We start from the raw sequence: 22128 nt of genomic DNA on the forward strand, positions 1-22128 counted from the left end.
TGTTTTGTATGGATGGTTGAAGAAATGACAGGTGTGCATTCTATTTATGTTTACATTTGTCATCATCAGATGAAGAGTTGTGTGAATAGAATGTACACCAACGAAGAGAAGGTAGAAATGCTACTCATCTATGGTGAATGTAAATTAGCAGAACAGTAATCACAATACTGTTTTCGTATGTACAGGTACAGTTAATACAGTAGTTTAGTCCTTTTAATTACAGTGTCTGAAGTAATTAATAGTTTGACATGATAAGTAGTCTACTTTGCTTAGTTCAATGTGGTTTCAGTTGCCTGAGACCGCAGTTGTGTGTGTGAGTTGCATTTGTGTGTGTGTGTGTGTGTGTGTGTGTGTGTGTGTGTGTGTGTGTGTATTGTTAACAAAGGCCATTGACGAAAAGCTTTAAGTGTGAAAATCTTTTTGTTGTGCCTATCTGCAACTCAGCATCTCCACTATATGGTGAGTAGTAACTTTCATTCATAATATTGCTTATTTTTATTCATTTATGATGTGTGGTATTCTATTTTGGTGTAACTCTTCCCATTCTCAGAGGATATTTTTGGCTCAGAAACAGTCAGTTCGGACAATAAGTGTTGTAAATTTGTGAACCTCTTGTCGACTCCTGTTCATTAGTCTGGGTATTCTGACATTCCCCTCTCAAGATATATATTCTTTACTGCTGTTTCTTGTTAACGATATGAGCTTATTCTCAAGAATTAGCATCTTTCACTCAGTTAATACTAGGCAGAAATCCAATCTGCATTTGGATCGCACTAGCAAAAAGCTCTCGCGCAAAAATGTGTGCAGCATATTGTTGCATCCATTTTCAGTAAGCTGCCACAAGAATTCAAAAATCTTGTCAATAATCCATGTGCTTTCAGATTGAAACTGAAGAGTGTCCTCATGGGTCACTCCTCCTATTCTGCCGAGAAGTTCCTTGAAAAGTTAAGCTGATTCATGTGTTATATTGTTGACTGCATTTACATAAACTTGTGGCTTGTCTTTTTTTTTTTGTTCATAAACATTCTGTTTTATCTGTTATTACTTTTACGGTGTAATTTCATGTTCTGACACATGCTGTGATCTTGGAGATTTGCTTCTCAATTTGGTCCTGTGGAACTGGATGTGTAAAATAAAATAATAAGTAAGTAAGTTCCAGAACTGTACAGAAATCAGAAACATTAACTCATAAATAATTGCAGAAGGCAGGAATCAAAACTGATGAGCTGCATGTCGTATCAACAACTACAAACGCTACATTGTAGTAGATGGCGCGCAGCATATAGGGATATAAATTAAGAAGTCAGTTGATCCTTGCAGTTGGTATGTTGTCTATTCCTGTTATCAATGGAGCATCTGAAAGTCACTGTCTGAACCTCTTTCCTGGTTGAAGTGTATTGATGAGTTACAATCTATAGGGTGCAAAACACACATCTTTCCAGATAGCCACCACCGGCTACTGCCCATCTGACAGGACAGGCATTTCAATTACAGACACAAAATAAAACTGACCCATAAGAATCCACAAGAAATAATCACCCCAAGTGAATTATATAATGTGTGACAGTCAAATTTGTCTTGAAGTAAAACGTGTTGAATGAACAAAGAAAAAGCTTTAGCATTTAATTTATGTATTCGTTTGAGTAGCCACACTAGTCTAGCACTTTTGATGTTCATTCCGCTAGCAAAAGCTTTCTTAATTGTGCTTAGAGTTTGTGTGTGTGTGTGTGTGTGTGTGTGTGTGTGTGTGTTTGAAAGTAGGAAACATCTGAAGTGCATCTTTTAAATGGTAGACTGTTCTTTCATTACAGGGTGCTGAATTCAGAATATCACTCAATGTCCCACACTATCCAGCACTGAAAGATATGCATCTGAAATGTTCATGGGATATAAGTGCCCTTCTGCGTGGAAAGGAGAACGCAATAACACAGGTATAAAAATGAATTGTAATTCATTGATTGCCAATCAGATTACCAATATTGTAGAGTATCATTAGTTTTTGTTATTATGAGAAAACAATTTAGCTCCACTCTGCAACAAACACTATGAGTCTTATGTAATGAACAAGCCCCCACCTCCATATCTCTCTCTCTCTCTCTCTCTCTCTCTCTCTCGCTCTAAGGAAAAATTTGCAGTAGTAATTGTAAGAATGAGTGATAGTTAAGCATATTCTCTGCATGGGTAATAAAAATGTGATTGGCTGTTTGTGGGGACTCTAAGAGATATGGCATAATAAACAGAGGCAGCCCAAGATGGAGCCACTAACACTTCCAATTCCGAACTCTGTTAACAGTCCAATAAAGTAAAATTTGCTCAAAATGGAATCTGATTAAAATATTTTCCATATTGGACAAGTTTTCAGTTGGCCATTGTGGCCGAGTGGTTGTAGGCTGGAACCACGCTGCTGCTACGGTCGCGTGTGATGTCCTTAGGTTAGTTAGGTTCAAGTAGTTCTAAGTCTAGGGGTCCAATGACATCAGATGTTAAGTCCCATAGTGCTTAGAGCCATTTGAACAAGTTTTCAGATTGCACAAAACATACTAGGCTACATAAAATTTGTCAATTACCATGCAGAAAGTAAAAATCTGTAATTAAGTATGTACTTACATATCTTTGCCCACATACTGTAAGTTTTCACTTACTGTATATTTCACAACAGAACATTAGGCTATTACACTAATTGATAAATAATACAACATGTCTATATTTTTACTGAACTTTCAATTATACCTAGATATTATTCTTTGTTTATATGCTTTACATTTCATTTTTAACACATATTGAGGAGAGAAACCTGTTTAAATTTCCTGTAAATTTTTTTTTGCTCCTTACAATAGTTCCAACAGATTGAGAGAATTTGTACATGCTGCAATTGGAATGACACCGTTTATGCACCCACTAGTATCTTCAGGCATATTACTTCTTCAAGGGACATCAATTTGTCCCCTTTCATCTTCCTTTTTCTCACCATCATCTTCTGTGTTGCGGATTTCTTTTAGAGATGTTGTCAAAGTAAAAGTGGTGTGAGTTGACACAGACTACGTGAAATGCATTTGACTTAATTCAGCTTGTTTGCTAAAAAACATTCGACAACCTAGATCACATAAAATATTTCTTTATTTAAGACAACTGGTTTCGACAGACTTTTCTGTCATCTTCAGGTCAGTAACTATGTGCATATACATGGAATATGTGTCATAACATGAGTTAAGATGTAATATTTGAGATAAAAGTTTTAGTTTGGCATTAGAAAAAACAGAAGTGGAAATGTACATTTACATACCTTAAAAATCTTTTTGTTGTGAAACGTGTTCATTTTATGTTGAGCACCACACTAAGTTGTCATGTGGGTAAAAATCAGCACATTATAAAAGGTTTGTCACAACTAAAATATTTAAAAATGTAAGACACCTTGTGCAAAATGCCAAGCACTTCTGGTTTTTGTAATGCCAAACTAACACTTTTATCTCAAATATTGTGTTAACTCATGCTATGAGGCGTATTCCATGTATACACACTTTGTTACAGGTCTGTAGATGATAGCAAAGTCTGTCAAAACCAATGTCTTAAATAAAGAAATAGTTTATGTGATCTAGGCTGTTAAATGTATTTTAGCCAGTAAAACAAACTGCTCCTTCTGTAAAATGATAAAATTCAATCAGCAATTGTTGCTGCATTTGCTTGAGCTTCAGTTAGTACAGAAGTGTCTTTGTTCATCACCACCAAACCCGTTTGCTGAAGCACTTGGTTACAATTTCAGGCTTTATTTCCTTAACAGCTAAACCAATCCAATTTAGTGCATCCAGAACAGAAACTGACAGTGCAAGAGCAAATGCACTTTCAGCTTTTTCAACACTTTGAATAAGAGTATGTGTCAGTAATTGCCTGTAATGGAACTTGATTGTATAAATTACCCCCGGTCCACAGGTTGTTCGAGGCTGATGGGAACTGAATCAATTTCACATTTGATAATTGGACTTCCGAGTGGCAGGTTGCATTGTCTAGGATAAGGAGAACGTGTGGACTTAGTTTTTCATTAACACTGAAAAAGCCCAGCCTTTCTTCCATAACACCACTCACCATCCACACCTCTTTATTGCTTTGCCATGTGGATGAATGCTTATTGATGGCTGTGTTCCTGAAACAACAGGTTTTCTTGCCTTTCCAATAACCAATGACTTCTCCATTGCATCTAACATGTTTCCACACAGCAGTAAAGTGAGTGTTTCTCTGGACATTATGTTGTTGATGCACTTTCCATCTTCAACTGCTAGAGACTTTGAAAGCACTGCATGATAAAAAATTCCCATTTCATCATCTTTGAACATGTGTTTTGGAGTCATAATTCGCAATTATGTTATGCAGTATTGTCTTCTGTTCTGTTGCCACCACAATTTTGTGCACATCTTTAGCTCCCCCACAGACTTCACTCCACACGATGTTATGTCTCCTTGAAACTGTCCAGACACTCTGTGGTTATCTTAATTCCATATTCCCGAGCTCTTTAACAGCCAGAGATATGATGCTGTCTCTGCAACATGGGTCCAGACGAAGGTAACTTTTTTGCCTGCGTACTTATGGACCATGTCCACACTATCTCATCAATTTCTTCAGTTCCAATCGTCTTTGCCTTTCTTTTCATTTGTCCATTCCTTTTCATCCATTCATCCTGTATCTTATCCTTGTTTCTCAACATTCCATAAAATTGTGTTTTACCATATTTGTAATGCAACATTATTTCGCACACAGAGAGTTTTTGTTTCTCACTTGTCTTAATATTTTTCTTAAGATTAGCAATCCATACTATGTTTGACACTATGTTACCACGTAAGGTGATATAAGTCAACTGAAACTGGCAGAAAATGGCGTAGGTAGTGCATTTCTTTGAAATGCTCAACCTTGCTAGCGAAAACCATCATTTAATGAAACAACAATCATCTCTTTGATGATTAATAAAATTCTTTTCCGGGCTATTATGCCGTGGTCTGATGGATTTCGCATTGTAAACCAACGTTTACAATGAGACAGGAGGCAGAAGGGAGACTAAATTTTCTGGATGTGCTAGTTTACAAGAAACAGGATGGTAGTTTAGGCAATACAGTTTACCGGAAACCCACGCACACGGATCGTTATCTACACCGGGATTCGAACCACCACCCACAACAAAAGCGAGGCATAATAAAAACGTTGGCGGATAGAGCGAGGAACATCTGTGAACTTGGGCTACTGGATACGGAACTGGAACACCTCACTGATGCATTACTCAGGAATGGTTACTCGGCTGCTGAGATAAAAAGAGCGTTAAGACGGCCGCGTAAAAATCATAGCAATGCACAAGCGCTTGCAAAATCGAAAGTTTTCCTGCCTTTTATTAAGGACGTCACTGACCGCATAGGGAAAATATTGAAAAAACGGAATATCGCGGTGATTTACAAACCTACCCGGAAGGTACAAGAACACCTGAGATTGGCTAAGGATGCTCGTAAACCGCTGGAAAAAGCAGGAATTTACAGGATCCCGTGTAGTTGTGGGGAGGTATATGTGGGTACCACAAAAGGAACGGTCAAAAAACGACTAGAAGAGCACAAGGGCAATTGTAGAAGGGGAGAGATTGATAGATCAGCTGTTGCAGAACACGCTTTGCAGTCAGGAGACCACCACATTTATTTTGATAGAACTCAAGTACTGGCAGCCACAAGCGGATATCATGAAAGGCTTTACAGAGAGGCTATAGAGATTATGAAACACCCCAGGAATTTTAATAGGAAGGAGGAGGGCGTGAAATTGAATGACATCTGGATGCCGGTGCTGAAGAAGATGTGTACCAGTCTTCCGCCATGGGATGATAGCAACAGCGGACGGCGGCAACCGACAACGGCCAATTGCGCTCGCGTATTCAAAACATGTGACGTCACGCCTATGCGCGGGAGCACGCGAAAACAAAAATTTGCTGCAGTCAGTAGTGAGACAATGTGTGTTTCGGAAGTTAACAGAAGCCACGAACCCCCTTGAAGATGTCCTCCGCAGATGGGGATGAAACGTTGGTTTACAATGCGAAATCCATCAGAGCACGGCATAATAGCCCGGAAAAGAATTTTATTAATCATGACAGTTCTGGCCGTGAAAGTTAACATTTTACAATCATCTCTTTAACATAACAGCATTGTCAGGGCTGTACAGTTTTCGTGTTAAGAGTATTGTCTTCATGCAGATGTGAATAACTAAGGTATATTGTAATACTGTATAAGCATTTTTTCCACATTATACAACTAATTATTAATTAAGTCTTAAAATTTGTATTCCATTTCCACATTAGGCACATTGCACTTTGTTTTGTTTTCGTTGTTGTGGTCCTCAGTCCAAAGACTGGTTTGATCAGCTCTCCATGCTACTTTATCCTGTGCAAGCCCATCACCTCCAAGTAACTACTGCAACCTACATTCCTCAGAATCTGTTTACTGTATTCATCTGTTGGTCTTCCTTTATGATTTTTACCTCACACACTTCCCTCCAGTACTAAATTGGTGATCCCTTCATGTCTTAGAATGTGTTGTACCAAATGATCCCTTCTTTTGGTCAGGTTGTACCACAAATTTCTCCTCTTCCCAATTCCATTCAGTGCCTCCCCATTAATTATGTGATCTACCCATCTAATCTTCAGCATTCTTCTGTAGCACCACATTTCAAAAGCTTCTGTTCTCTTCTTGTCTAAACTATTTGTCCTCCATGTTTCACTTCCATACATTGCTACACTCCATACAAATACTTTCAGAAAGGATTTCCTGACACTTAAATCTATACTCGATGTTAAGAAATTTCTCTTCTTCGGTAATGCTTTTCCTGCCATTGCTAGTCTGCATTTTATATCCTCCCCGCTTCAAACATCATCAGTTGTTTTGCGTCCCAAATAGCAAAACTCATTTACTACTTTAAGTGTCTCATTTACTAATGTAATTCCCTCAGCATCGCATGCAACCACTGCTTCCCTTTTGTGCCCCTTGACTCTTATAACTGCCCTTTGGTTTCTGTACAAATTGTAAATAGCCTTTCACTCCCTGTATTTTACCCCTGCCACCTTTAGAATTTGAAAGAGAGTATTCCAGCCAGCATGGTCAAAAGCTTTCTCTAAGTCTACAAATGCTATAAACATAGGTTTGCCATTCCTTAATATTTTCTAAGATAAGTCGTAGGGTCAGTATTGCCTCACATTTTCCTACATTTCTCAAGAACCCAAACTGATCTTCCCCGAGCTCAGCTTCTATGAGTTTTTCTATTCTCATGTAAATGATTTGTGTTAGCATTTTGCAGCCATGACTTATTAAACTGATAGTTCAGTTATTTTCACATCTGGTGGCACATGCTTTCTTTGGGACTGAGATTGTTATATTCTTCTTGAAGTCAGGATATTTCACCTGTCTCGTACATTTTGCTCACCAGATTGAAGAGTTTTGTCATTGCTGGTTCTCCCAAGGCTATCAGTAGTTCTAATGTTGTCTGTGCCCAGTACCTTGTTTCAAGTTAGGTCTTTCAGTGCTTTTTCAAATTCTTCATGCAGTATTATCTCTCCCTTCTCATCTTCCTCTATGTCCTCTTGCATTTCCATAATATTACCTTCAAGTGTGTCTCCCTTGTATAGACCCTCTATACACTCCTTCCATGTTTCTGAATTCCGTTCTTTGCTTAGGACTGGTTTTCCATCTGAGCTCTTGATATTTATACAGGTGGTTCTCTTTTCTCCAAAGATCTCTTCTTTAATTTTCCTGTAGGCAGTGTCTATCTTACACTTAGTGATATATGCTTCTAAGTCCTTACATTTGTCCTCTAGCCATTCCTGCTTAGCCATTTTGAACTTCCTGTCAATCTCCTTTTTAGACATTTGTATTCCCTTTCGCCTGCTTGATTTATTGTATTTTTATATATTCCCCTTTCATAAATTAAATTCAATATCTCTTGTGTTACCCAAGGATTTCTACTAGCCTTCGTCTTTTTGCCTACTTGATCCTCTGCTGCCTTCACTGTTTCATCTCTCAGAGCTACCCAATCTTCTTCTATATTCCTTTCCCCTGTTCTTGTCAATCATTCCCTAATGCTCCCCCTGAAATCCTCTATAACCTTTGGTTCTTTCAGTTTGTCTAGGTCCCATCTCCTGAAATTCTCGTCTTTTTTTTGCAATTTGCTTATCAGCAGTTCATAACCAGTAAATAGTGGTCAGAGTCCACATCTGCCCTTGGCAATGTTTTACAGTTTAAAATCTGGTTTCTAAATCTCTAACCATTATATAGGCTAATCCATCTGAAACCTTCCAGTGTCTCCAGGTCTCTTCCATGTATACGACCTTCTCTCATGATTCTTAAACTAAGTGTTAGCTATGATTAAATTATATTCTGTGCAAAATTCTACGAGGCAACTTTTTCTTTCATTCCTTTCCTCCCGTCCATATCCACCTACTACTTTTCCTTCTCTTCCTTTTCCTACTATCAAATTTCAGTCCCCGTGCCTATTAAATTTTTGACTACCTTAACTATCTGAATAATTTCTTTTATCTCATCATACATTTCCTCAATGGCCTCCTCTTCTGCAAAGCTAGTTGGCTTATAAACTTGTACTAGTATGGTGGGTATGAGCTTTGTGTCAGTCTTGGCTACAATAATGCGTTCACTATGCTGTTAATAGTAGCTTATCCACATACTTATTTTTTTTACTCATTATTAAACCTACTCCTGCATTACCCCTATCTGATTTTGTATTTATGATTTTGTATTTATAACCCTGTATTCACTTGACCAGAAGTTCTGATCCTCCTGCCACCGAACTTCACTAATTTCCACTATATCTAACTTTAACCTATCCATTTCTCTTTACAAATTTTCTAACCTACCTGCCCGATTAAGGATCTGACAGTTCACACTCAGACCCATAGAACACAAGTTTTGTTTCTCCTGATGACGTGTCGTCCTGAGTAGTCCCTACCCGTAGATCCAGATGGGGGACTATTTTACTTCCAGATTATTTCACCCAAGAGGATACCATCATCATCTAACCATACAGCAGAGCTGCATGCCCTTGGGAAAAATTACAGCTGTAGTTGCCCCTTGCTTTCACCCATTTGCAGTACCAGCCCAGCAAGGCCATTTTGGTTTATATTACAAGGTCAGATCTCAGTTCATCATCCAGACTGTTGCCTCTGTAGCTACTGAAAAGGCTGCAGCCCTTCTTCAGTAACAGTAACCACACATTTGTCTGACCTCTCAACAGATATCCCTCCATTGTGGTTGCACCTACAGTATGAATATCTGTATTTAAAAAAAGAAAAAATGTATTGAATGCATCAGGGCTGAATTATCTGCATGATTTGGCCAGATTTCCAAATTATTCATTTTCTACTCTGGCCAAATTTCACTGTACTGTAATTGGATACACCTGGCTTCTCAACCCGATTTTGTAAGAAAATGTGCTTACAAATAAAGGAAAAGTTTTTCAAAAAAGAAAACTGAAGTTCCAAATGTGCAGAACAGTCGAAATGCTCGTTAGTGTGCAAGCTCTTCGACACCTTGTGTACTTTAATCGTATTATGCTTACAATGACATTAATTTTTACTTCTGTGTCCAGGGCCAGGATAAACCTTCATTAAACTCGACCTTCACTGCATTAAGCTGCTGATGTCTGTAAAACCAAATAAAAGACGCAAATCAAGTGTTACTTAAAACAGTTGCTACAAACGAAGAAGAAATTATTAATAGCATCACCCCTCCCTCCCCCCCCCCCCCTTCCCCCTTCCAACCCAAGTGCAATGTGCGATCTGATCTGTATCTTACCTGCTACAAAGGACATGAAGTACCTTTAACAAATGGTTAAATTTTCATTAGCCATCTGCCATCAGTAGGAGAGTAATAGACTCCGGATAAAATTTAACCTTAAATTTCTGTCTTTTCGCTCACCTCTCCCTTTTCCTTAGCCAAACCTCTTCCTATTTAGTTACTCTGTAATATTCTGCCCCTCCTCCCAAAAAAAAAGGAAAGACACAGCCAATTAGAGGGCTTTTAAGCCCATAGCATTGCAGTAAACACACGCATTTAGTAGCTTTACCAACCGCACCTCTGTAGTTAATGCCATAAAAATGAAACAGCCGATCTGTTGAAAGTTTCCTACAATAAGGAACAGTGAAAACAGTAGCTGTCCACAGAGACATGAAACACTGAGTCATTGCTATAGAGATTTACAAATTTGTGTTACATTATTGATTGATGCAGACTCGTGAAGCAGCTGCACCCAGCATGCTGCAACAGTCCACTGCGACTGTCAAGGATCAACTTATACCAACTTAGCTACAAAAAATTGTATGCATTCTTACTTCATGCTCATTTATACATTTTGAGGAATGCATTGGAAGTCACATCTAGGTTGTCACAATCACAGACCGCAGCTCCCTGCTGATATATATCTACAGAGCAGCAAGTTTCGTGTTTGTCTTTTCCTTTGTTTTCTTCATATATTTCTTAAATTCCCTGTGTGTTTCTCTGTTTAGGTGGTTTAATCTCACTTTTTGTTAGGGTAAATTCATTCAATCTATAGCACAGTAGTTACTTATTTGTTTTGTTTTGAAGACAGGTATCTGTTTGTTTGGTAAGCCAATTAGTCAGGCCACAGCTCTTGGCTGATGTACATCTGCAGAGCAGCAAGTTAAATATTTATCTTTTACTGTGTTTTAAATTTCCTGTGTGTTTTCCTGTTTAGAGGTTCAATCTTGCATTATTGTAAGGGTAAATTTATTCAGTCTTAGAGCAGGATTTGCTCACTGAGCAGCCAGCTTCGTAGCTCATTAACTTATAAGTATCTATTTGTAACACTTCACAAGTGTAGCAAGTTGCATATAAGGAATTCTGTCTTATTTTATGTTTTACTTCCTCAGTTAGTTTGCTAGGTTGGTTAGGATATGTGCATGCTATGGGGAGTTGCTGGAGGAGCAGGCCACAGTCCATGAACAGCTGAATGCGCTTTTGGCTATGGACAGTTACTTTCAGGCTGCTGCCTCAGGGAGTAGTGGTGCCGGAGAACCTGAAGCATCACATGGGACACCTCAGGAATGCTAAGGCACCTCCTAGTGTACCCAACGTGGTGGATCTTCCCTCACTGCTGAGTGGCAGCTGGTAATGTGTTCGCATCACTTGAGGCGGAGGACTAATCTGGAGACCAGATGTGTCACCTTACCCATTCACCCTGTGAGTGGACGTGTGGCTGCCTGCTTCAGTGGGGTCCAAGTAAACACTCAGTGGGAGGGGTTTATGAGTTCTCGGGAGCTCCAATGTTAGGTGTGTTGTGAAGTTCCTTAGTCAGATAGCATTCAGGACTGGGAAGAAAGCTAATGAGCACTCAGTACATCTGCCAGGGGGGCTCATTCGAGGTGGAAGCACCCCTGATTGCGGCTATTGAGCATGCAGGGTGCAGTCGTCTGCAAGTTGTCTCTCACATCGGCACCAACGATGCCTGTCGCATGGGTTCTGAGGCCATCCTCAGTTCATAGAGACGGCTGTAGGATGTGGTGAAGACTCTGGTCTTACAAGTGGGGTACAAGCAGAGCTTGCAATTTGTAGTATTGTTGCCATTGTTGACCAGAGTCCTTTGGCTTGGAGCTGAGAGTGGAGGGTCTCAATCAAAGGCTTTGTTTACTCTGTGATGGTCTTGGCTGCAGATTTCTTAACCTGTGTTATCAGGTGGGGGTCCCCTTGATAGGGCAGGGGTGCTACTCAGGTATCAGAGTATTTGTGGCGTGCACATGAGTGGCGTAGTTTTAGAATTCGTCACTCATACAAAAGTCGGCTTGCCCTTTTCCCATATGATTGCTGTGAACTATGGATGAAGGGCAATAGGCAGATTTCATATCTCTAGATTTCTGGAAAACATTTGTGTGGCGCCCATGGCAGTTTGTTAACAAAGTTCTGAGCATATGGAATAAGTTCACAGATTTGTGACTGGCTTGGGGACTTCTTAAGTAATAGAACCCAGGATGTTGTCCTCAATGGCAGGTGTTCATCAGAGACAAGAGTATTGTAAGGAGTGTCCCAAGGAAGTGTGATAGTATCACTGTTGTTTTCTATATACATAAATGACTTGGTGGACATAGTTGGCAGCAATCTGCCATTGTTTGCTGATGGTGCTGTGGTATGGTAAGGTGTCAAAGATGAGTGACTGTAGGGAGATACAAGATGACATAGACAAAATTTCTAGTTGGTGTGATGAATGGCAGCTACCTCTAAATGTGGAATATTGCGGACAAGTAGGAAAAACAAACCTGTAATGTTTGGATACAGCAGTAGTAGTGTCCTGCTTGACACAGTAACTTTGTTTAAATATTTGGGCGTAAAGTTGCAAAGCAATATAAAATGGAATGGGCATGTGAGGTTTGTGGTAGAGAAGGCTAATGATTGACTTTGATTTATTGGGAGAATTTTGGGAAAGTGTGGTTCATCTGTTAACGAGACCACATACAGGATGCTGGTGTGACTTGTTCTTGAATACTGCTCGAGTGTTTGGGATCCATACCAGGTCAGATCGAAGGGGGACATCAAAGTAGTTCAAAAGTGGGCTGCTAGATTTGTTACCGGTAGGTTCAAACAACATGTAAATGTTACTGAAATGCTCTGTGAACCTCAAAGGGGGTACATGGAGGGAAGGTGATGGATCTTTTCAAGGAACACTACTGAGGAAATTTAGAGAACCAGCATTTGAAGGTGACTGCCAAATGATTCTATTACTGCCAACATTCATTGTGCATAAGGACCACACAGATAAGATACGAGTAATAAAGGCTCACACGGAGGCATATAGACAGTCACTTTTCCCTCGCTCTATTTGCAAGTGGAACAGGAAAGGAAGCGACTAGTAGTGATGCAGGATACCCTCCACCACATACCATATGGTGGCTTGCAGATTATCTCTGTAGATGTAGATTTAGACCACTGAATGCATAATATTTCATGGTGTGCAGAATTGTTTGAAATTCATTGCCATGTGAGTGACTAGGGCTTATATTGTGGCGTCTGTTGTGATGCACACCATGCTTACTGTATGTGGATATTTAAAGTAGGCATCCATGACTATCAGCCACACAGAGCCCAGAAGTACACCCACAAAGACCAAAAGAATGCAGCACTGATGTTGGCGGAGGGGGTGTCAGGGGTGTGAAAGATTGGAGTGGATATACCTGAAGCAGGGCTCACACTGAACAGCTATGTACCATGGGTTCCATATCCCTGTTTAAGCTGGAGTAGTAAGTATACCGTCACACTTAGGCTTTTACTCGCATCGTTCCACAGTGCCTGCAATGAAGCAGTTATAAAACCTATGGCTCGGTTGACAATGCAGTTTGTATCTGCTTCAGGTTCTGTTAGGAGGACATCGTTGACTGACAAATAGTGGTAGATAGAGGAGTAGATCTTGAATCTCTTGATTTTTTGGGTTTGTGGTCCATAATATAAAGTGAACTTGCTCCTGAATAGGTACATATGGAACATTTTAATTGCAAATACTGTTGCTAATGCCTCCTTTTATATCTGCCTGAGGTATTCTACTACTTCTTCTGTGTGAGCTTCAACTTCTTTTAACTGTGTGGAGGCATTCTCACAATTGGCTGTCCACCACTAATGAACACCTTCCTTCCAGTGATTGCATGACATGGGTCACTTCTGGAGGAACTTCGAATAACAACAACAACAATAATAATAATAATAATAATAATAATAATAATAATGTCTCATGGGTGAAACAGAGTTGGTAGCTGTTATGTTGTGCTCAGAGGGCTTGATTCCTTCTTTGTTTAGCAAGTGCCGGAGGTATTCTACTTGCTTCTGGAAAAGCTAGCATTTCAGGAAGTGGCATTCTCGTTTTGCATCTTTTATTCTAGTAAATAGTGTGCAAAGATTCTGCAGGTTTACCTGAAGGGTAGTGCCCATGACAATTAAGTTCAAGTAGATGTGAACATGATTAGCTGTTCCAGGCCTCTCTGGAAGACTGCAGGAGTGAAAGAGACCCCTAAAGGCAAGCACTTGTGTGTGTGTAAATCATAGGGAGTGTTGATAACTGCAGTGTTTTGCAAATATGCATCAACTTAGAAAAATATTTTCCATCTACAATGTTTGCGATGAATTTCTATGGGTGCGGTACAGAGTAGGTTTTTACTTGTGCCTGGACATTGATTACTGGTTCAAAATTGCTACATAGTCAGGGGGAGCCATTGGGTTTCTTGATTACTACCAAGGGCATGGTCCGAGGCCTTGTTTTAAGTGCTTCAATCACCCCAAGCTCATGGAAATGGAGTTCCTGCTTAATGGTTGTCCACAAGGAGACTTAAAAGAGCTGTGCTCGGCAAAAACAGGGTACTGCATCTGGTCGCAAGAAAATATAAATCTGCAAATCTGTGGTTCACACCAGGCCAAGTTCAACCTTCGCGTAAGGATTTGTGGTGCCCTATACCAGTAAAGATGAAGAACACAGCGAGTATTTGTCAAGATTTTTTTGGTCTTTCTGATACTGAGTGCTATACTTGGGACCTACGGAAAAGGGGGTGGCTGCGTACGTGGTCCCTGCATGCCTCAGCATCACGCCTCAGCATCACAAGTTCTCCATGTCACTGTCATGATCATGACTGGACACAAGGCAGTGGTACCAGCCCTGACAGAGGGCACCACTTCTGAGGGGCTGTGCATGGGGTAGCTGCACAGTCTGAGGTGCCTTGCCATGGTTCGCCCGGTTCCCCTGACCAGAGGTTTGAGTCCTCCCTGGGCCATGGGTGTGTGTGTTGTCCTTAGTGTATGTAGGCTAAGTTAGATTAAGTAGTGTGTAAGCCTAGGGACAAACCTCAGCAGTTTGATCCCATAGGAACTTACCACTACCACTTCCGAGGGACCTATTTGTGTTTGCACAACATGTGACAAGAGAATAGTATCGTGTGTATTCCGCCACAAACAGCTATAAAGGTTGGTGCATGGACTACATGAGCCAGTTCTTCCAGCTTCGAGAGCCTCTTGTGGCCTCTGGGTGAGTGCTACTCACCTCATCATCTCACGACACTCTCAAAGCCCATCATAGGAACCAACTCTGTTATTCAAGCTTTCATCATTGTTTCCCTTGTGGACTTTAAACTGTACTAAGGACAGACTTTCCTGTGCCTGTGTTTGATCTAACACATTCCACCAGGACAACATTCTCAGAACTTGGGTATTTTTCCTGCAAGTGTATTTTTTTACAAAGCTCATAGTGGTGTTACTATGTACTATAAACAGTCAAGCAACGTTAAGGTAGCAGCTCTTTTTAAGGACTCTGTACCAGTACCAAGTGAAAAGCTGTATTTTGTGCTTTTTGTTTTTGCTGTCAAACCAGATATATTTTTGCTGTCAATTAACTTATTGAAACTTGGCCACTGTTTTCCCTCTATCTACATGAGATATACTTCACAAAATACTTCCACTTTAACAATTAAAAGTTAGCTTCAGCATCATCTCCAGACAACAATGTTGCACCACCTTTTATGTCATATTTCATTAGTTCTGCTGCATTGTTGACTTAATCTGGCAACTCGTGGCCAACTTGCATTTGCCACTGTTTTTATTCAGAATTCAACAAATCTGGAAAAAAAATTTGCTGTTTCATGTTTCATACCAAAACATCAGAAACAATTTTATGGCATGAGCCAATTGCTGCGTCAACATCATCAGCGACTTCTTGGATTATGGTTTGACGATTGTTCATATTTCTTGTAAATCCTTGTTTTTCTCACAGCAGTCTCACCAAATATTTAACATTTCTAAACCTTTACTGCATCATTTTTATTCTTATAGCAATGTTTAATACAATCTATTTACATCACTACTTGGCAATGTGCCTGGTAGAGGTTTCTTCTAAACACCTTCAGACTATTTCTCTGTTGGTCCATTCTATAAAACCATGTGGGAAAAATGAACACTTGAACACTTAAATCTTCTGTATGAGCTTTGATATCTCTTATTTTATTATATGATCATTTCTTCTTACCTAGGTTAGTAACAGTAAAATAGTCTGATTCCATTTTTATACAAAATAAACAACCGCCGATACTAACAAAACATATGTAACATCTTGGACAACTGCTAACATACTAATATCACTGTACATGTACTTTTCAGGCATGTTTACTACTTTTCAGGCATGTTTACATACACCACCATGAAAAATGCATGAATTGGGCTAATACAATATGCAAAATATTACACTCCTGGAAATTGAAATAAGAACACCGTGAATTCATTGTCCCAGGAAGGGGAAACTTTATTGACACATTCCTGGGGTCAGATACCTCACAAGATCACACTGACAGAACCACAGGCACATAGACACAGGCAACAGAGCATGCACAATGTCGGCACTAGTACAGTGTATATCCACCTTTCGCAGCAATGCAGGCTGCTATTCTCCCATGGAGACGATCGTAGAGATGCTGGATGTAGTCCTGTGGAACGGCTTGCCATGCCATTTCCACCTGGCACCTCAGTTGGACCAGCGTTCGTGCTGGACGTGCAGACCGCGTGAGACGACGCTTCATCCAGTCCCAAACATGCTCAATGGGGGACAGATCCGGAGATCTTGCTGGCCAGGGTAGTTGACTTACACCTTCTAGAGCACGTTGGGTGGCACGGGATACATGCGGACGTGCATTGTCCTGTTGGAACAGCAAGTTCCCTTGCCGGTCTAGGAATGGTAGAACGATGGGTTCGACGACGGTTTGGATGTACCGTGCACTATTCAGTGTCTCCGATCACCAGAGGTGTAAGGCCATTGTAGGAGATCGCTCCCCACACCATGATGCCGGGTGTTGGCCCTGTGTGCCTTGGTCGTATGCAGTCCTGATTGTGGCGCTCACGTGCACGGCGCCAAACACGCATACGACCATCAATGGCACCAAGGCAGAAGCGACCCTCATCGCTGAAGACGACATGTCTCCATTCGTCCCTTGTCGCGACACCACTGGAGGCGGGCTGCACGATGTTGGGGCGTGAGCGGAAGACGGTCTAACGGTGTGCAGGACCGTAGCCCAGCTTCATGGAGACGGTTGCGAATGGTCCTCGCCGATACCACAGGAGCAACAGTGTCCCTAATTTGCTGGGAAGTGGCGGTGCGGTCCCCTACGGCACTGCGTAGGATCCTACGGTCTTGGCGTGCATCTGTGCGTCGCTGCGGTCCGGTCCCAGGTCGACGGGCACGTGCACCTTCCGCCGACCACTGGCGACAACATCGATGTACTGTGGAGACCTCGCGCCCCACGTGTTGGGCAATTCGGCGGTACGTTCACCTGGCCTCCGGCATGCCCACTATACGCCCTCGCTCAAAGTCTGTCAACTGCACATACGGTTCATGTCCGCGCTGTCGCGGCATGCTACCAGTGTTTAAGACTGCGATGGAGCTCCGTATGCCACGGCAAACTGGCTGACACTGACGGCGGGTGCACAAATGCTGCACAGCTAGCGCCATTCGACAGCCAGCACCGCGGTTCCTGGTGTGTCCGCTGTGCCGTGCGTGTGATCATTGCTTGTACAGCCCTCTCGCAGTGTCCGGAGCAAGTATGGTGGGTCTGACACACCGGTGTCAATGTGTTCTTTTTTCCATTTCCAGGAGTGTATAATTATCATTATTTGTTGAACACCCCTTGCATTTTTTAGCTCTCGTGGCCAGTACAGCTGCATAATATTTTGGTGTATTATAAAATTATTCAGATGCTGCAGGAAGTTTGCGATCATTCCGTATTTCGACTCTTGAGTGAAGCATATTAAGAACAAGAACAGTCTTATTTGTTCTTGTCTTAATATACACAGGTATTGTGTCTCCATGCTTCATTACTATAGTTTCAAATAGTCATATTTTTTACATACATTTTTTTTAACCCGCCTGGAATGCAGTGCATGGTTCTGCCCCTGAAAACTGAAGGGTAGGCCAAATGTAGGAAGCTAGGAGGAGCACCTGAGGTAAAACACGTGGTACTGCAATTACAAGTGGCTTTACTATATTACCACACAATAACTGGAATACATCAGTTGTACTTAACTTTGGCTGAGATGAGCATGCAGATGCAAAGCTGTACATCAAGTTACAAAGGCAAAGTCTTTGGTGGCTCGTCCACTATGAAATAGTAACAATGTTGCTTGGTCATCTACTTGGGATCAAATGAGCAGAATCTGGAGCGGCGCTCGTAGAGCTGCACAGCGCCAGCTAGAGGGCGCTGTCATCGGTGTTGGTGTTGTAGTGCCAACCTAAGAACTTGCACCAACTCCGTGGCATTGTAGCTATCGATACCACATCTTTGATACTGGTATCTCTCTTCTTGATTATTTCAGTGGACCTCCTAAGCTTGTACATAGTAGTCTCTAATGTGTTGGATAGGTGGAAAAATGTGACAAAATCATCTATTGTCACATTACTTCTGCTTCTTTGAAATGGTGCCACAGACTTTATAACAATATGTTCAGAAAGTGTTTAATTCCCTGGTCGATATTCACCCTTACCCAGTTCCCAGGTATGGAAATCTGTTCAAAAGGTATTTGGTGACGACATTACCCACTAAGCCAAATTTGATGCTAAAGATATCGGACTTACAACCTCTTTATTACAGTTGTGATGTTTTGCCCTAGACTGGACAGAATGGAACACTTTTCAATTAAACAGTTTCAAATGTCTGAGACCAAAGCAAACTTGTCTACTTGGAATCTTATTGATGTTTGTTCCCCAATATCAAAGTGCCGAAGTTTCATAATGTCTCAAAATATCTTTCTTGCCATGTTACTGCAAAATAACTTTGGTCTCAGTCTTTTAGACCACACGCCATTGTTTCCTATACCCTTGCCACAAAAAAATCCATAGGCATCGAAAAATGCAATGAATGGATATAACTCATTAAGAAAAACACGCTAACTGTCGTTTCCAAGTTTCCTATGGGGTCCTGTTTCTGTGCACAGTTTATTTGTTTTAGCATTGTGTCAACTACAAACAGCTTTCAAGACCTAACAGAGCTGTAATTTTGATGTTCCTCTTCACAACTGCATTGGTTCCTGCATCTGGCATAAAACATTTTTATTTTGTTGTTTCCCAATTGCTTTCCAGATGTGACACAAAATCACCTGTTGTATCCTGTCTTATTTCCAAATTCCAAATGGCCTATAAAATTAGTGAGGTTAACTAACACCTACCTCTGTTCAGACAAATTTCAGGCTTGCAGCAGGTCATCATTTTATACTTGCCATAATATTTCAACTGGGTCCCTATCAGTCATCTTCAAGTGAGCCATCAAAGACTGACAAAGACTTGCTCCATTCCTCAATATACAGCATGCTGTGAGTATTCTGCATGTATCAAATCAAGCTGACTTCCCAGCAGCAGCACCCTCACTGGTGGACCATGAAACTCAGCTGTCCTCTGGATTACCATTCGCTGCAGCCATTGGCACACACTGTCATTTTCAGTTAGAACAAATCATGGAGATGATGGGGTTCCACATGCTGTCCAGCTGGTAGCTGCTATCGTGATTCATTAGCTTAAGTGCTAGATGTATCTCCGTAGATTCTTTAATAATGGAGTCCCAAAAAAATGAAAAATGTTGCTGTGGTTAGCATTAGAATTTTATCGTACACCATTGAATGTCCAGTGGAAATGCAGTGATCAGCAGTTGCGGACTTCCTTGGTTGCTATCACATTTACAAATTTCAAAATCACTGAACAGAGCAAGTCTTTGATGGCTCACCTGAAGATGACTGGTAGGTACCCACTTGAAATACCGTGGGATGTATTAAACAAGGACCAGTTGAAAGCCTGAAATTTGTCTGAACATTCAACTTGAAGGGAAAATTTTAAAATTTACATTCAACACGTACTTCTTTCCCTCTATTTTGCTTTTGTGACAGTTATTCATGTAACTTACCCATACAGGTCATAACTTTTGCATCAAAAAATTATAATGAGCTGAGATAGGCATAAAAGGGTATCTGAGGCAAGGTTGTTGTGAATTGTGTAGGGCGCACGAGTCATACTCTAATTTATTAGTTTTTTCTCTTCCCCTCTAATTTTCACAAGCACAAGAGAAAGAAGAGTACATTTTTTGATAACTGGATGACTAATTCACCCTAGCTTCCTGTGCTTGTGTAGCAGAATTGCTATGATTAGGTCCCACTTTTTTTTGACTCGTCTTAAATTGTTGAAACCTTTTTGAGAATGGTTGATGCATTTATAGCAAATACCTATCACAGAATGAATTTACCACATGATTCAATATGTTTGTGTGATTTTTTTTACTGCACAACCCACTTGTTTTAATTTTTTCTCTGACTTATTATAATGTTTCTTTACAGATTCAAGAAACCTGCCATACACTTCATGAATTTTTGGAAGCACTATGTACATTGACGGTAAGCAAAAAGCCTTTTCTGTCTACAGGCAATAGTTTATAATTATGCTTTTTGGATCGTTCAAAGAAATTAAGTGCTATACACCATCTTGCATAAGGAAATAGTTGGAAGGTAAAAAACACTTTCGAATCTCATTTGTCTTTTGTTGTACTTAGTTCAAAGTGTTAAATATTATTTCAATACTTTTCCTCGGTGTATCCTTTCCATGCTTCACCAAAGAAGACCGGAGAGTGTGCTTTGTTTCATAATCTAGTTGTTTTAATTGCCTTGAGCTTTGGCCATTTTTCAGTTTGCCTGTATTTAGAGTATTTCCACAGTTAATTAATTTCAGTGTATTTTAATTTGTAAAGTAGTTTGTTGCCATGGACATGTAAGTGATAGCAGATTCTTCAATTAAACAAATCTACTGAAATGTTGTATTTGAAATGGTTCAGGGAAAAGGACTATCGCTACAAAGATTCTGTGTAACCTAAAGATGATGTTCTCAATGTCTCATTTATGGGTTCAAATAAAACTTCCTTGTCTTTGAAATAAGGAGCTTCTCACTTTGATTGCAGAATATGTGGTCACCATGACGTCATCCGAAGTTCAATTTGTTTTCAGTTATGTATCGTGACACTTTTCTGAAATTGCTGAATGGGTTGTGATTTATTCTCTTTTATTAATAGCTCAAGTTAAGTATTTAATGGTTATGTGGCCCTATTGTACTTCTACATTTCTGATGAGCATTTGCAATGCCAGCTAAAAATTCAACACTCTTATCTCCATTGTAGTTAACCCCCATCTCATTATGTAATTAGGTAATAGTGGCTGCACTTTGACAAAAAAAGATGGAAGTTGCAGAAGTAAATGACTGTGGTTATACCATTTTTACTGTGCTTTTGGAAGGATCGAGCAAGATGGTACATCGGTTAGAGCGCTGTACCAACAGTAGATTTCAAACATCTGGCCTGTCGACCTTCTTTAGGCTTCCTATAGTGTCCTTAAATCATTTTGGGTGAATGTGGGGATGATAATCGGATATCCACGATATCCACTTCTGACCCCTATCCCACACTAAATATGTGGGTACTATGAGTCTAATGAATTAAATAAATATTAAACTACAAGCTTGCTTCCTAAAGTGTGAAGCAAAGTGAACATACACAGCAAGAAACTGAAATTGGATGTACCTTTTCCTTAATTGCTAGTTTACGATGCAACAACTGCTGACCCCATATTAAGAGTTTTTAGTAGAGAGTAAATATTAAAGTAAATTCTGAAGCCTTTACATTGCACCAGCTTAAGGAGCGTGCATGAAAGTGGTATTATTTGCTGCTACCCTAACTCTGATAGGCCCTCAACTTCAGTGCGACCCCAAATCAGTGTGTATTATTGTCTTTTATTCCTGGAATCTACAATCTAATTCTGTCCCTTCTACATATTGTTTCCACCCTTTTAACATACTGTCTGATGCATGTTGTTGCAATCTGAAGACTTGTTTGATGGAACTATCCATGCTACTCTATCCTGTATGATCTTCATCATCTCCCAATAACTGCTGCAACCAATATCCTTCTGAATCTGGTTGTTGTATTCATTTCTTGGTTTCCCTCTAAGATTTTTACCTCCCATTCTTCCCTCCAATACTAAATTGATGTGCCTTGATGTCTCTCAATGTGTACTACCAACTGATCTCTTCTTTTGTCAAGTTGTGCCACAAATTTCC

At 40.3% G+C, this 22128-nt stretch overlaps 1 protein-coding gene across 3 annotated transcripts in view; it reads left to right on the plus strand.

Annotated features, from left to right (window-relative positions):
• The window catches only part of LOC126284866 (E3 ubiquitin-protein ligase FANCL-like), a 215556-nt gene that overhangs the window by 7191 nt on the left and 186237 nt on the right, over positions 1 to 22128 (plus strand). For all 3 annotated transcript variants that reach the window (XM_049984104.1, XM_049984103.1, XM_049984102.1), the window contains exons 2-3: positions 1812 to 1931; positions 20364 to 20420. In XM_049984104.1, coding sequence (XP_049840061.1) covers positions 1812 to 1931; positions 20364 to 20420 — 177 coding nt within the window. The remainder of the gene's footprint in view (positions 1 to 1811; positions 1932 to 20363; positions 20421 to 22128) is intronic.

This window comes from Schistocerca gregaria, chromosome 8 (assembly GCF_023897955.1).
Source record: "Schistocerca gregaria isolate iqSchGreg1 chromosome 8, iqSchGreg1.2, whole genome shotgun sequence".
NCBI classification, from domain to species: domain Eukaryota; kingdom Metazoa; phylum Arthropoda; class Insecta; order Orthoptera; family Acrididae; genus Schistocerca; species Schistocerca gregaria.